General features: G+C 40.6%; 1 protein-coding gene across 6 annotated transcripts in view; it reads left to right on the top strand.

The window, feature by feature from the left end:
• Positions 1–14,132, top strand: part of ATP7B (ATPase copper transporting beta) — a 107,689-nt gene extending 93,557 nt beyond the window's left edge. For all 6 annotated transcript variants that reach the window (XM_075592001.1, XM_075591999.1, XM_075592002.1 and 3 more), the window contains 5 exons: positions 286–428; positions 2,504–2,707; positions 3,233–3,350; positions 4,622–4,724; positions 11,127–14,132. In XM_075592001.1, coding sequence (XP_075448116.1) covers positions 286–428; positions 2,504–2,707; positions 3,233–3,350; positions 4,622–4,724; positions 11,127–11,400 — 842 coding nt within the window. In that variant the 3' untranslated portion in view covers positions 11,401–14,132. The remainder of the gene's footprint in view (positions 1–285; positions 429–2,503; positions 2,708–3,232; positions 3,351–4,621; positions 4,725–11,126) is intronic.
• Positions 14,133–17,006: the final 2,874 nt, after the last annotated feature.

Here is a 17,006-nt window from a genome sequence, read left to right as displayed (position 1 = left end):
TGGAAATAAACCTATAACATCAGTACTGTGAAGAATATAAAAATATTGGGTGATATTTACAGTAGTAAGCGGTACTAAGACACCTTGCTGTCAGGTGACTGGGATGGGAGGTGTCTTGCAGCAACGTGTGTCTTATAACATAGCACTGCTTAGAGAATATATTCCCTTCTGTCATGAATCGTTCACATGTACAATAAGCAGGGACAGAGAACCAATATATACTGTACATACTGTACATACCTGTGCTTATTGTGGCTTTGGAAATAGAGGTCTCTTCTTCCAAAGGTGAGCTGTGTGGAATGATTGCCATAGCAGACACGGTGAAGCCGGAGGCCGCCCTTGCTGTGCATACTCTAAAGGCGATGGGAGTAGACGTGGTGTTAATTACTGGGGACAACCGGAAAACGGCAAAAGCAATTGCTACTCAGGTATTCTTTTATTTTCAATGTGCGAAATCTAAAAATGCTAAATAATCCAAAAACACCATCAATGTCAATGGATTATACAATGATTTGTAAACATGTTTTGATGAAGGAGACCATCCTGGATTGTGAAGGTGTTTGTCTTGATTAAAAATGAAGCTTACTCAAACATAGCACAATTTGTTGGGTATTCCAAGTGGTATCTGGATCATAACTTTTGTCACCAGAGACCTAAGTGATTGTATCCTTCAAGCAGCTATTTCCTGAGTTTGTTTCAATTACATGGGAAGGTTAATTTGTAATTTTTTTGTACTGTTATAATCAGTGGTTGACAAATCACCAAAAAATCTACTCGCCGAACAAAACAAATCTACTCGCCACCTAGTACCACACGTGTGCTGCTTGGGCCAATAGGAGCTCGCCACAATGTTAAATCCACTCGCCCGGGGCGTGCAAATGTATAGGTTTGTCGAACACTGGTTATAATGTATGTTAAACATATGTAAAAACATGTAGGTGAACAGCTAAGGGTAGGTATGGAGATGCCCAATAACAAAACATTTGAGTACCTTCCATGGAATGGCTGTGATTTTGGAAATGTAGAGCTTACATATGAAAAGCTGTTAAACATAACTTAAATTATGAAATAATCATTGTAAACATTGCACCAGTCGTGCACTAAGGACATGTGGATATAAACCCCCTATGCACTTTGAAGAGGTTATACAGTATTTATTTATAAAATGTTTTACCAGGAAATAATACGTTGAGAGTTACCTCTCGTTTTCAAGTATGTCCTGCGACATATGTTATCTTATCCCATCAGAGGGAAACACGTCTGACCCTATTATCTTATAGGAATCCCCTGTGTGAGACGCCACCTTATCCCATAAGAGGGAGGCGCCGCTGACCCTATTATCTTATAGGAATCCTGTGTGAGACGCCACCTTATCCCATAAGAGGGAGGCGCCGCTAACCCTATTATCTTATAGGAATCCTGTGTGAAACGCCCTCTTATCCCATCAAAAGGAGGTGCCGCAGATCCTATATGCACACTAGGAGCTAAAAATACAAGAACCAGAACTTGCACTGACCCAGTGTTAATAATTGTAACTGGTGATAAGGTCCTTCACCATCAGGTACAATACACATAAAGTACTCGTAAAAATATAAATCACAGCGTGTTACCTCATTAGCTGACAAAAAAGTACATTTAGAAAAATCTATATAATCAGGGTAAATAACTTCACAAATAGTCTAATAGCAAGTTTAATAATAAGAGGTACATAGTCACCACACAGATCTCTAAAGCAGCCCCAGTCTTTCAGGGCTTCCTTGCCCTTTCCTCGGGCTGATTTATATATTTTTTTGTAAATTTACTTTTTTGTAATAAATTAATTATTTTAACTAATGAGGTAGCAAGTTTTGATTTATAGTTTTATGAGTGCTGGTCGGATCTAAATGTTCCTATGCAAAAAGAACCGCCATTGGTTATCTCATTAGGATAGGCTTAATGCCGTGTTAAGTTAGCACTGTGTTAGCTTGACGAGAGAGACACACCCAGACAGACAGACAGACCACCTTAGATACCTGGGAGATATGCCAATGTAATATGCAGTTTATTTAAATGACTCGCACCCCTTGTGAGGAAGGGGGTACTAATGTCATACCAACCTCTGATCAGAAACCACAGCCTCTGCTATTCAGTGCAGCAGATTTTTCTATGCACAATAGGAGCTGTTACAGCATGTATGAGATACTGTATTCTCCGTTCAAACATACAAGGCGTGATTTGTTTTCCATAAAATGAACTCTTCATGGCCAATAAGAAATATTTATATAATTATGATTGACATTTTTTGCATAGTCACCACTATACACTATGCACTTTACAGTATAAACATACAGGAAATGTTAATAACAATATTCTATTTTAGACCCTACGATTCTCTGACCTCAAAATTTGCTGCTCCCTGCATCAGGGGATTAATCATTTATCAACACCGTATTCACTATATAAAGTAGTGAGCATAGTGTACTATATTACAATTACCTTACCAACATTAGACTGTTTCTTGCAGGTTGGCATCAACAAGGTTTTTGCAGAAGTCCTTCCCTCTCATAAAGTTGCAAAGGTCCAGGCGCTCCAGAGCGAAGGGAAGACGGTGGCTATGGTAGGGGATGGGGTCAACGATTCCCCCGCCCTGGCTAAAGCTGATATTGGTATTGCCATTGGAACTGGAACAGATGTGGCCATCGAAGCTGCCGATATCGTCCTGATCAGAGTACGTTCCTGCACATGGCTACATGCAGTATCTTGCGTATAAGAAGCTTGAAAGGGAACCCACCAAACAGGCAAAAATATGGAGTGAAAATGGTTCAAATAACTACCATCCAGACGCTTCACTCCTATTCACTTATCAAAGTTTCCTGGCTTCAAAACGGGTGCAGAAACAATGCAAACAAATCTACACCAGCTATACAAGATGACACAAAATCACTCTGAAAAGTTTTGCAATTGGTATACTTTGATAAATGGTTCCCTTATGTTTTGGCAGACTTAATGCTACCATCATAATATCCCACCTTAATACCCACATCATGCATATTGTCTTTATTATTTGTGTATCTTCTAATGACCTGTTCAATACTACTTACACTTGAGTCAGAAAAATGTATAAGTGCAGTTACTGTTCGTTACCAATTGAGGACGTAAAACCTGTTCTATGCCAGCGTATGTAAACATTAGGAACATGGTGTGGAAAAGCTTAACAACATACTGCATGAATCCTATTTGTTCTCTCTTGCAGAATGATTTATTAGATGTTGTTGCCAGTATCCACCTCTCAAAGAGGACAGTGAGAAGAATACGGATAAATTTTATATTTGCATTAATATATAACCTGCTTGGTGTACCCATAGCTGCAGGTGAGTGTTTTTATAGAAAACTCGCATTTTAACTCCGCCAAATAGACCAGGCAAAGTACTACAAAAGCCAGTCCAGTCAGCATTGCTTATTCTCACAGAACATTTTAATGGGTGAATACCTATTTATCCCTTTTCTACCTGATCCCCCTGCAATATGTCATGATAAAGTACACGGAAATTAGGTAATGAGCATCGTTTCTCGCTAATTGTGAGCGGTCATTGTGTTAAATAGGAAGAATTGGCTAAAATATACACCATATTGGACTGGCAAATAAGGTAAAGCAGCCAAGTACTGTACATAACGTCAGATAAATGGCATTGAAGTGACATGCGCCCATCTGGGGCTCACACCCAAGGAAAGAGAGCGTCAGTGTTTTACAATTTACCTTGAATAGGACTGAATACAAAGCATTTTATTTTGGAAAATTCTAAATGGTGAAAGCCATCTTTAGGAACCGCTGCACATATTATTTTGTATCAGTGCAGTGTGTCATGAAAAACTGAAAACTGTTACCATATTTGACAATGTAATTCAAGGATTCTGGAGCCGTATTGATTTTGGAGAAGTATAGATTCATTGAAGGTCATGATCTCTTTTAGTGGACCAATATGCGAGTTCTTCAGAAATGAAATGATAATTGGTTGAAAAGGACAGTAATGCATTTAAGTAGAGATAGGTGAGGTATGGGGTGTTTTGTACACTATCGTACTGTATCATCAAGGAAGAACTAATATCTTGGTTCACTCAAAGGCACGCAACATATAACTAAGATTTCACAGTGGGATGGAGAAGCTGAACATGTCTTGTAGTGCAATAAAAATTGTGTTGCTGTGTTTGTAGGAGAGAAAGTTCTTTGGCACATAGAGGAGGGGAAGCGTTAAACACATTTCATAAGCTGTAGGACAAATAATGAAAATGCTTCCAACATTCATTTTACAGCCAGGATACATGGCATCATCATACTAACCAACCAATCCGTACAGTATATTGATTAAAGTCGGGGCATAGTGACCAAAATGACTAGCATCAACTTATAGCAGGGGTAAATGATGTGACTAATCAGCAAGAATCTAGTAGCTGGGATGGAGGGAGTCCCCTTCATACATTTTGCCATTTTTAATTCCGCTAGGGTTTCACTTCACTGCTTTCCACTTCACTCCCTGCAGCAATATCGTGGGCATTGTAATGGTATTGTGAGTGTTGCTTAGAATGTTGAACTTCACATCCATCTGGAATTTTCCGTTTCTTAGCCTTTTTATTCTTTGTTAAGGTTTGTTCATGCCATTAGGATTGGTGTTACAGCCATGGATGGGCTCAGCTGCAATGGCAGCCTCCTCGGTCTCTGTGGTTCTGTCCTCACTGCAACTGAAATGGTAAGTTCTGAGGAGCCATACTGAGAAGATAAACACCCATACTCAACAAGGGGAGAGGCAGGGTAATGCACGGGTAATGATGCATTCACTTCCATTTATTTGGCATCCTTAAGTTACATAACCCTCCTCATCATATTAAATAGTGGCCGAAATGGTATTCCAGCACAAGATATAACTCTCTCATGACTTTATTGTATCATTTTAAGGGTCTAGTAATTTAGTATTTTTTTCTTTGATATATCTGGTACAGATTGTGTGGCACAGGGCCCCTAAATTGATAATGTGACTCCTTGTTGTACTTCTGGCTTGGTAAATGTTGGGGCAATATTTAAAATTCAGTTGGTCAAAAGCATATCTAACATCTATTTTCATATCCAAGCGCATAATTATCTCTTATAATTATTATCTCATATAAACTAATCATTTTCAGAATCAGGAACCAAGCGTTTCTTTCTCCAACATGACCCCTAAATGGTGTCTTATTTTACATTTGGATATCTCAGATATAATCTGCTCATTTGATGGCCTTTATGTTATTTACATACAGAAAAAAAAGTCATTGAAAAATAGCAATAAGGATTAGCTGGAAACATCACATTCAGGAGACAATGTATTCAGGCAATTTTGGAACAAACACAGTGTGTTTTGACGCATTGCTCCATTTTTGTTTTGTTTGTTACATCTGGTACAGATTATTAGAAGCCAGAATGTTACATTAGCTTAAACGTGACAGATTTGTGACCCAGATTTGAAGCACAAAATAGTACCACAGTGAGGCGCACAGTTGGATGCATCTCATTGCAATCTATGCATCATGTAGCTCCTCCAGTACTCCTCCTTTTAACATACAGCAAAGCACACATTGATCGGGCAAAATGTGGAGCAAAGCGCTTGATACATTGATGCATAGAGACGCAAAATGAAAACTATGCTATTTGCATCAAACTTTCTTCGCTATAGCCTTAGTATATTGTATTGTATTGTATGTCTTTATTTATATAGCGCCATTAATGTACATAGCGCTTCACAGCAGTAATACATGTGGTAATCCAATAAATAACAGATAATATAAATAACAGATCATGGGAATAAGTGCTTTAGACATTAAGGAAGAGGAGTCCCTGCTCCGAGGAGCTTACAGTCTAATTGGTAGGTAGGGAGAACGTACAGAGACAGTAGGAGGGAGTTCTGGTAAGTGCATCTGCAGGGGGCCAAGCTTTATGTGCCATGTGTTCAGAATAGCCACAGTCCTATTCATATGCTTCTTTAAGCAAGTGTGTCTTAAGGTGGGTCTTAAAGGTGGATAGAGAGGGTGCTAGTCGGGTACTGAGGGGAAGGGCATTCCAGAGGTGAGGGGCAGTCAGTGAAAAAGGTTTAAGGCGGGAGAGGGCTTTAGATACAAAGGGGGTAGAAAGAAGACATCCTTGAGAAGAACGCAAGAGTCTGGATGGTGCATAACGAGAAATTAGGGCTGAGATGTAAGGAGGGGCAGAAGAGTGTAAAGCTTTAAAAGTGAGGAGAAGAATGGAGTGTGAGATGCGGGATTTGATCGGAAGCCAGGAGAGGGATTTCATGAGGGGAGATGCTGAGACAGATCTAGGAAAGAGTAGAGTGATTCTGGCAGCAGCGTTAAGGATAGATTGTAGGGGAGACAGGTGAGAGGCAGGAAGGCCGGACAGCAGGAGGTTACAGTAATCAAGACGGGAGAGAATGAGGGCCTGAGTCAGAGTTTTAGCAGTCGAGCAACAGAGGAAAGGGCGTATCTTTGTTATATTGCGGAGGAAAAAGCGACAGGTTTTAGAAATGTTTTGAATGTGAGGGGCAAATGTGAGAGAGGAGTCGAGTGTGACCCCAAGGCAGCGTGCTTGGGCTACTGGGTGAATGATCGTAGTTCCAACAGTAATGTGGAAGGAGGTAGTAGGGCCAGGTTTGGGAGGAAGTATGAGGAGCTCTGTTTTAGCCATGTTGAGTTTAAGGCGGCGGAGGGCCATCCAGGATGATATAGCAGAGAGACATTCAGAAACTTTGGTTTGTACAGTAGGTGTAAGGTCGGGTGTTGAGAAATATATTTGTGTGTCGTCAGCATAGAGGTGATAATTAAACCCAAAAGATGTTATTAGGTCACCTAGAGAGAGTGTATACAGAGAAAAGAGAAGAGGTCCCAGGACAGAGCCCTGGGGTACCCCCACAGAGAGATCAATAGAGGAGAAGGAGGTATTAGCAGAAGAGACACTGAAAGTACGATGGGAGAGGTAGGATGAGATCCAGGATAGAGCTTTGTTCCGAATACCAAGAGTATGGAGAATGTGAAGGAGAAGAGGGTGGTCCACGGTGTCAAATGCTGCAGAGAGGTCGAGTAATATGAGCAGAGTGTAATGACCTCTGTCTTTGGCAGCATGGAGGTCGTCAGTTATTTTAGTGAGGGCTGTTTCCGTGGAGTGAGCAGTACGGAAGCCAGATTGTAGAGGGTCTAGGAGAGAATAGGTGTTGAGAAAATGGAGCAAGCGAGCGAATACAAGACGTTCAAGGAGTTTAGAGGCAAAAGGCAGGAGGGAGACAGGCCGATAGTTAGAAAGACAGGTAGGGTCAAGCTTGCAGTTTTTGAGTAATGGTATGACTGTTGCATGTTTGAAGGAGGATGGAAAGGTTCCAGAGCAGAGGGAGGAGTTAAAAATGTGCGTGAGCGTAGGGATTATAGTAGGAGCAAGAGGTTTTAGGAGATGAGAGGGAATGGGGTCAAGAGGGCAAGTGGTAGAGGGAGAAGAGGCGATCAACAGCGACACATCCTCCTCTGAGACAGTGGAAAAAGAGTCAAGGAAGGCAGGAGGAGAGTTAGGAAGAGGTGTAGGATGGGAGGAAGAAACAGAGGGGATGTTCTGACGTATGGATTCCACCTTTTCCTTAAAATAGTCAGCAAAGTCCTGAGCGGAGATGGAGGAAGGAGAGGCAGCGGAGGGTGGTTTGAGTAGAGTATCAAAGACAGAGAACAGTCGGCGTGGGTTAGACTTGTGCATGTTGATTAGTGAAGAAAAGTAGGCTTGTTTAGCTTGCGAGAGGGCAGAGTTGAAACAGGATAGCATAAATTTGTAGTGAAGGAAGTCTGCGAGAGTATGAGATTTCCTCCAGAGGCGTTCAGAGGAACGAGTGGAGGAACGCAGCATGCGCGTGTGGGAATTTAACCAGGGTCTAGGGTTAAAAGGGCGAGTGCGGCAGAGAGAAAGCGGGGCATGTAGATCAAGAGAGGAGGACAAGGCAGAGTTGTAGTTCCTGACCAGTTTGTCAGGGTCTGTAGCAGATCTGAGAGAGGAGAGGGAGGAGTGTAACGTGGACTCAAAGTCAGGTAAGTGAATAGAGCACAGGTTTCTGCAGAACCGGGGTGTAGATGGAGGTGGAGAAGTTGAGAAGCGAGATAGAGAGAATGAGATGAGGTGATGGTCAGAGAGAGGAAAAGGGGAAATGGAGAAATCAGAGAGAGAGAAATTTTTAGTGAAAACCAGGTCTAAGTAGTGGCCATCCTTGTGGGTGCTGGCTGCAGTCCACTGTTGAAGGCCAAAAGAAGAGGTTAGAGAAAGAAAGCGGGAAGCCCAAGGGAGAGAGGGGTCATCAATGTGGCAATTGAAGTCCCCAAGGAGAAGAACAGGGGAGTCTGAGGAGAGGAAGAAAGAGAGCCAGGATTCAAAGTGAGAGAGAAAGGCAGAAGGGGGATGAGTAGAGGTAGGTGGGCGATACATGACCGCCACATGAACAGGGAGAGGAGAGAAGATCTGGACAGTGTGAACCTCAAAGGAGGGAAAGGCAAGAGAGGGGGGAATAGGAATAGTTCGGTAACGGCAGAGAGAGGAGAGCAGGAGCCCCACACCTCCACCCCTGCCATCAAGGCGCGGAGTGTGGGAGAAGGAAAGGCCACCATAAGAGAGGGCAGCTTCCAGAGCAGAGTCAGACTGAGTGAGCCAGGTCTCAGTTATAGCAAAGAGAAGCAGGGAGTGAGAGAGAAAGAAGTCATGCACAGAGAGGAACTTGTTAGAGAGGGAGCGAGCATTCCAAAGGGCACAGGAGAAAGGGAGAGAGGAGGGAGGGTGGCAGGGGATGGGTATGAGGTTGGAGGGGTTAACACCAGAAGGAGTAGAAGTTGTATGTGGGAGGCGAGGACGAGAGCAAGTAGAAATAAGGCAGGGACCAGGATTGGGAGAGATATCCCCAGAAGCAAGGAGGAGAAGCATGGATAGAAAGAGGATGTGTGAGGAGGATTTGTAGGGGTGTGTTTTAGTGCAGGGTGTATAGCTGTGTGGTGACAGAGGGCGCAGGTAAGAAAGGAGTTCATGTGAACTGAGAGGTGGGGAAGAAAGGAGAGATGGAGATATATGAATAGAGTTAGAGACATGAGGAGACTGGTGGAAGGAAGTGCATAATTTGAAAATAAGTGCGGTTGCAGCAAATATAAAAAATAAAGGCGGCATCACAGCAATAGTTAAGTGTTGAGATGTGCAGTCTTAGATAGATGATATCCTCTTTTCCAACGTAGATCAAATGCAGGAATCAGAAGCAGTAGGTGATGTCCACTTTTCCACTTCTTTTTGAACTTCCTTTTTAAACTTCATAAATACTTGAAACATATATACTTAAAAGCATGGCTGCTAGCAGCAATGGCTGTTAGGAGTTTACTTATATACTTTTAGAAAGTCACCTGGTTGGCACAACAAACTTAATTAGCACATGTGAGGGTAGTTAAAGCAAATGGTTTTTCTAAGGTGGGTGTTGCCTTGCCTTGCACAAGTGTGAAAGCTGAATTAAATTAAGACAGTAGGGGGATGATTTACAGACAGACAATTAGAATATGTTTTTACCTAGATAGAACTAAATACACAGCATGGGAGGATATCAGGATAGACAGACAATTGGAATATGTTTTTACCTAGATAGAACTAAATACACAGCATGGGAGGATATCAGGATAGACAGACAATTGGAATATGTTTTTACCTAGATAGAACTAAATACACAGCATGGGAGGATATCAGGATAGACAGACAATTGGAATATGTTTTTACCTAGATAGAACTAAATACACAGCATGGGAGGATATCAGGATAGACAGACAATTGGAATATGTTTTTACCTAGATAGAACTAAATACACAGCATGGGAGGATATCAGGATAGACAGACAATTGGAATATGTTTTTACCTAGATAGAACTAAATACACAGCATGGGAGGATATCAGGATAGACAGACAATTGGAATATGTTTTTACCTATATAGAACTAAATACACAGCATGGGAGGATATCAGGATAGACAGACAATTGGAATATGTTTTTACCTAGATAGAACTAAATACACAGCATGGGAGGATATCAGGATAGACAGACAATTGGAATATGTTTTTACCTAGATAGAACTAAATACACAGCATGGGAGGATATCAGGATAGACAGACAATTGGAATATGTTTTTACCTAGATAGAACTAAATACACAGCATGGGAGGATATCAGGATAGACAGACAATTGGAATATGTTTTTACCTAGATAGAACTAAATACACAGCATGGGAGGATATCAGGATAGACAGACAATTGGAATATGTTTTTACCTAGATAGAACTAAATACACAGCATGGGAGGATATCAGGATAGACAGACAATTGGAATATGTTTTTACATAGATAGAAGTAAATACACAGCATGGGAGGATATCAGGATAGACAGACAATTGGAATATGTTTTTACCTAGATAGAACTAAATACACAGCATGGGAGGATATCAGGATAGACAGACAATTGGAATATGTTTTTACCTAGATAGAACTAAATACACAGCATGGGAGGATATCAGGATAGACAGACAATTGGAATATGTTTTTACCTAGATAGAACTAAATACACAGTATGGGAGGATATCAGGATAGACAGACAATTGGAATATGTTTTTACCTAGATAGAACTAAATACACAGCATGGGAGGATATCAGGATAGACAGACAATTGGAATATGTTTTTACCTAGATAGAACTAAATACACAGCATGGGAGGATATCAGGATAGACAGACAATTGGAATATGTTTTTACCTGAGGAAAGAGAAGAGATGAGTGAGTGATTCAATAGTCTTCCTTCCTTTTTAAACGTCATAAATACTTGAAACATATATACTTAAAAGCATATCTGCTTAAAAGCATGGCTGCTAGCTATATACGTAGATACCTTGGTTTTGTGACGTTTGTGACCGAACACATCAAAAGCTAAATAGAACAATGCTACCTCAAAGTCATTTTATTAAATGTGATCTGGAAAACAATGTTGGCGCCAAACATGAAAGAGTTGGGTTTTCATAAATGAAGGAATATAGAAAAGCTAGACATGACATCTGCCTGTTTTGTAACATGCTATTATGTTTTTGTTTAGCTACAAAAAGCCAGATTCTAAAATGTATGAAGCCCGAGCCCAGGGTCGCATGAAGCCGCTTACCCCGTCGCAGATAAGTGTTCACATTGGGATGGATGACCGGAGACGAGACCTACCCAAGACAAACGCCTGGGATCAGATCAGCTACATCAGTCAGGTGTCCCTGTCCTCTCTGTCTTCCGCCCAACAGACTCGGCAGAACACCTTAGCAGGAGAAAGTCCAGATAAGTGGTCCCTGCTAATCAATGAACGGGATGAGGACCAGTACATGTGAATCACTACATTAAGAGGAAGTCTGATAACATCATGTAAACAGCTCTAAGTGACCGGCACAAACCCAGAAACTGTGTTATAAAGCACAGTATGTTTGGACCTGTATATCCGTAGCTTAATATATTCACAACTGGTTAAAGTTTAGTGCTGTTCTTTTCATCTTACACTGGGAGTAGAATATCCAAGTATCAAATATGGAATAAATCCTGCATTGCTAAAATACCTTTGGTGCACAGTGCTCAAGAGGATGTTCCCCATGTAAAACAATAGTGGCTTCACATAATCTTACGCATTGGCACTTTGTCAATACTAAAGCCATATATTCAATACACATACAGTGTACGTGAAGTATATCACATTCAAACAATTGAGTTAAAATACTGCGTGCAATGCATCCGAGCCTCAGGGGAGCTTAGTCTAGTTTTTGGTACCACAGAAATAGGAAAATATATAGTCAGGTGGGGGCCTTGAGGCTATTTATTAAAATCTACAGCAAATCAAAATATCACTTATGAGCACATTCATATGTCTCAGAGAGATCCACAAATTCCCTTTCCCCATAATCACTCAGCATACAATACTTACACTGCAGCCAGGGATTCTGGGTAATGACATACAAACGAGCACTCACAGGGTGTCACTTTTTGCTTCTTTAAAGTCGATCCCTATAGGCCCGTCGTTGTACTCAGCTTTTACAGCAAAGGGCTGGGTTAAAGATGTGCATGGTCAGCAACCCTCCAGTACTCGGACAGGCGTTTTGACCTTTTGAGTCTCATCAGTGGTTACTGACCTTGCAATGTGAGGCTGGTAGTGGCCACAAACCAGGCACACAACGTACATTCCCGTGACTTACAAAGATAAAATTGGACCAACTGCAAAACAATGGCACAAAGTATCGCTGGATTCATGAAAGTTAAAAACATTGCTTTGAAGTCGATTTTTGTTTTCCTTGATAAACATGTTGCTATTTGTGCCTATTTGTGTTTTACAGGCTCTTCAATGCTTAATTCCACCAATCAACGAGTTTATTGGCCAGTAATGTAAATACTTGGTCAGTAGGACCAATACTTTTTCCTGTCTACTTCTCCTTCTGTCTTAACACGGCATCGGACACAAAAGAGCATTGGAAACTTCTGGATTTATAGCAGAGTGGCTTTGTGCAATGCTCTACAAATATACCAAACGGACATGTCCATCTTTGGTTTTGCATTGTGCAAGATTGTACAAGATTGTACCAAAGTTTGCAACCAGGGTGCATAGGGGTGAGGGGAGTCATTTCTGGATCCGGGCTAACATTCAGCTAAAAGCATGGGAGCCTGGGCACTGCATCTCCAGCTGAATGGCAGAGCCATCTTAAGATGGGTGAAAAGTTTGTGAACTTGGGAAATTAGGCCGCACTTATAGTGCCGGCGACGTGACCGATGACGTCACCCGTCGCCACTAGTGAAAGTTATAATTCAGTTTTAAGCAACGTCGCTGGCGACAAGGCCAGTGACATCACGAAGGGGGCGGGCAGCGCTCTCTGATTTGGTTTAGAGACAGTCACATGTGGCGACTGTCTCTAAAAAATAAAGTTGACCCGGCTTCAAAATTTTTGGTCGCTCTGTCGCTCCGTTGCCGTCGCGCTTACTATAAGGGCTTGCGATGGAGTCAATGTATTTGTTTTGGAGCGCCGTCGCCAGGCACTGTAAGCGCAGCCTAACAGACATTTATGGCTGGTGACAAATTGGTAGTTGCAAGTATCTTAATACAAAAGCACATGGACCCCACCTTTCCTGTACATTTTGTGAATAACGGTGGAGAATATTGGCAAAATGTCACCAATATTCACTCAAAAAATAATTAGAGAGGAGCATGGATTTGTGACTGTGAATTGAGAAATAGCCTTTGCTCAAATGTTTTGCTAATTCACAACTTGCTTTAAAAAATTGCAGGTAGATTTTGCTAAGTGAATTGGTGTACAAATCTGTACTTGGTATGATACTGATCCAAGTATCGGCAAGTTTAGCACTAAATCTCTGGTCACTGCGGTCATACACACGAGATCAGGACTTTGCAGTTAAAGTAGCTAAACACTACAGACGTGCACATTTTGGGGGCGGAAGTTCGCAAACCAGGTGAAATGCGCCAGGTTTTTTTTCTTTGTGAAACATTTTATCAAGCAAATTTGAAGACATTTGCGCAACTTTTTTCATATATTCACAAAATCCTGCAAAAGTTGTCACATTTTTCAGTAATCTGGCTAAAATGTTGCTTTCCTGAAAAATACAAACATTCGTGGAAATTTTGTGGAAATGTAAAACAACGGAAAAAACTTAAGACATTTGCACAACCCTGCTAAACACAGCAGAATATCAAAAACTAGCTGAGTAAATTATGCTTCATAATACTGTACATCTAAAAACAAAACGTTGGGTTACTAATGAATGAATACATCTGTGTATCCATATCTAAGCAATCAATTATTCTTGTAATGAAAGATGTATATTGTTTTTTTTTTTTATTTGCTTTGTTTTCTTCAATTAATTTTTAACATTGTATTATAATGTAAGTTTAAGCAAGTGCCATACATAGAATTTTATATAAAAATAATATACAACTGGTCAAATGTTATTTATTCTATATGTAGTGTGATCATTTTTTCTGTGCTACTCCATATGTTTAATCCTGCATATTATTCTGTTCATGGTTTCATTTTTTATAGTCCCCTAATAAACGTTGCATTCCTTTGTACATTGGCATTACATGTGTTATGTGTAGGCGATGACATGCATTTATTCTACCATACTGTAATAATATGCAAAGTCTCATGTGTACGGGTTGAAACTGCGGTGAATGTATTTATGGGATAGGTGAGCACTGCCCACCTGTACAGGAATGAGATGAACTCTTACACTCAAAAGTGACAAGGGGAAGTGTTTAATCACTTTCTTTATTTTATTTCCTTATTCAATTCATTATGGAATAGAAGCCAAAGACTCAAATAAACACGAACATACGGTAACATGATTATTTGGTCTTGTGATAAAGTCTAAAGTCTTCAATCCTTCAGCTCATACAAGGGAATTGTAAGTGCCACTTTCATGAACATTTTCTGCTGTGCTCAGGTTATTATTGTTTGCAGAGAATTAGAAATCATGGGACATTTGTACTCAAATCCTAGTAGATTGAGGGGGGGAGAGTGGATGTGCGTCAATTTTGTTTCTAAAGTAGTAGACACTTTCGTAAAGTGTGCGTTGTATGTATGAACGTATATATGTGACCATTCAAACGGCAAGCTCTATTATATGCACGGTATGAAGTTTGACGCATTGGGTCATGGTGAATACAAGATTGATACAATTTAAGTAGAATCAGAATTATGTGCAATCGTTTATATTTACTCATACTTGTTAGAAAAAAAAATAGTGTTACAGTATATATTTTATAAACGTCCTACTGTGAAAATAATACATTTTGGTTAACCTCTATAATGAAACATCTATGCGGCATCAAGTACATTTTTGGTTGATGCATAGAAATTTAAAGAAGCATTTGCTTTAAATAAATACATAATCTCCCCCGTAGGTGGGAAGTAAGGGTTCTCCAGAGTTGAGCCACGTTAATTTCAGATCAGGGAACCCCCTGCTCCCGAGATGCATACCTCTAACAGTGCTGCCAGTATCTAATGCAGGGTTAATGGTCCCGCGTCACATGGACCAATTAGAAACCACTCTAGGGATGTCGTGGCTTCCTATTGGCCGGCGTGATGCAGGACCTTTTTAAACAGTCATATTGCGTGCCCAGATGGGGCTGGTACCGGCAGCTCATTCACAGGTAAGTATCTCTATCCCTAGAGCTTTATCCCTATCACCTCCAGAGACCCCCTGCTTCCCACCTAGGGTAAAAGAAACAGGCGGATATGCTGAATTAATCCTGTGCTTGCAATGTACAGTAAAGCGTTTTTAGGATTTACGCCGGGTTCAAGTTGGCAAACGATTTTGATGCAGATTGAAAAAACGAATTGTTGCACAGATACAATTTGTTCAGTGCGTACCATTTACATCTGTGCAGCATGTGCACCCTATTTGTCTGCTCCAATATACCCAACTAAAACAATTTTTGACCCTTAGGGCGCACAATAGGGGGGGGGGGGAAAGGACATAAGTGCAATATCATTTGTGATTTCTGTGTGTAAAGTTCACACCAAAAATTCAACTGGAGGCGCTTTGTACATAGGTCCCATATCTTGCTAGAACTGGAGGTTACTGACCGGTGGTATACCACATTAAACACGAGAACTTGTAGTCAGATGTTGTTCAGTGAGAAACAGGTAAACATACGAAGAAAGAGGCATTTCTGCTTGCTGAAGAATAGAGTAAAAATACAAATTCTGGAGAGTTTTTGGACTTTTATTATATCTTTATCTCCAGTGAGGTCAGAGTACCAGCATCGTTTTATCTGTTACCTTCAGTACAGTTATGCTATGTATTGAATCTGAGTCACTCACCTAGTAGTCTACCCACTCCATTAATGAGCCATATTCCCATGATTCGTTTATGGATAAGAAGCCAATAATTCCAGGACTGTTGGAGCACCCATGTTCTCTGTATGCCCTATTCAATATAGTGAGAAGTAGGGTAGCACACAACCCATATTCTACCAGTGTCCCCCCTCTGGACGGGACCAAGTTAATAATGTGTTCGCTTGGATTCATTTGAATGGAATCGATTTGTTTTATTAACTGGGCAGCAGGGCCCTGTTCATCACTATAATAAACAGGGGCCATGGAGAAATGTGGGAAACGCTTACATTTGTAGAGGAACAAAAAAAATATGGATTCGTAAAATTTGTAAGAGAAAGTAAGGAAGCAAAAGATGGAGAATCACAGAGGGACATTTATTCATGTACTTTCTATAAGGAATCCATCCATTTTACAGTTTTACGCTCGACCTCGTTTCGCGTGTGTTTGATCTACTACTAGATTCCTCCTTCCAATCTTTATAGATGCACTTACAATAATACATATATTACAACAAAGTCTTAATGGGTACTTACAATATATTGTATGACACACATTGTTAGATGACCCTGTTTAACAGAGGGTTGCATAATTTAAAGTGTTTGCTAAGTTAAAAACGTCTTTAGTACTTGGACAGCAAATAAAAATACCACTTGTGGGTACATTTGCATGTCTCAGACAGGTCTACGATGTTTAGTAGTTGTAGAAAGCAGGGAGATATTTTCAGTGGCAATATCTAAGACATGTATTTTACAGATAGATGTATCAATATAGTTTATCAGTATGATGCACTTATGTCCATATTGTGCATAACTGCACCATTTACATGAAATATTGGGATGTTTATCTACAATAACAAAGACTAAAAGATATGAATCCAGGGATCACGGTATGCATGAAGCCCACTCCATCTCAGATAAGCATTCACATTGGGAGGGACAGCAGAAGAGAGGCCATTCTTCTCAGCAGTTATACGGTATATCTGCAATTACGGTAATGGTAAAAGAAGACAGGGAATGTGCAGTATAAGTAGATACTGTAGGTGTTCGGAGAGGGGGGAATAGAACTGAAGTTACTGCAAGGCTTCGTTTAGGAGGCAGAATTGT

This window comes from Ascaphus truei, chromosome 3 (genome assembly GCF_040206685.1).
Source record: "Ascaphus truei isolate aAscTru1 chromosome 3, aAscTru1.hap1, whole genome shotgun sequence".
In the NCBI taxonomy this organism is placed as follows: Eukaryota; Metazoa; Chordata; class Amphibia; order Anura; family Ascaphidae; genus Ascaphus; species Ascaphus truei.
Note: the sequence above shows the minus strand (reverse complement) of the source record. Positions and strands in the feature narration are given on the sequence as shown.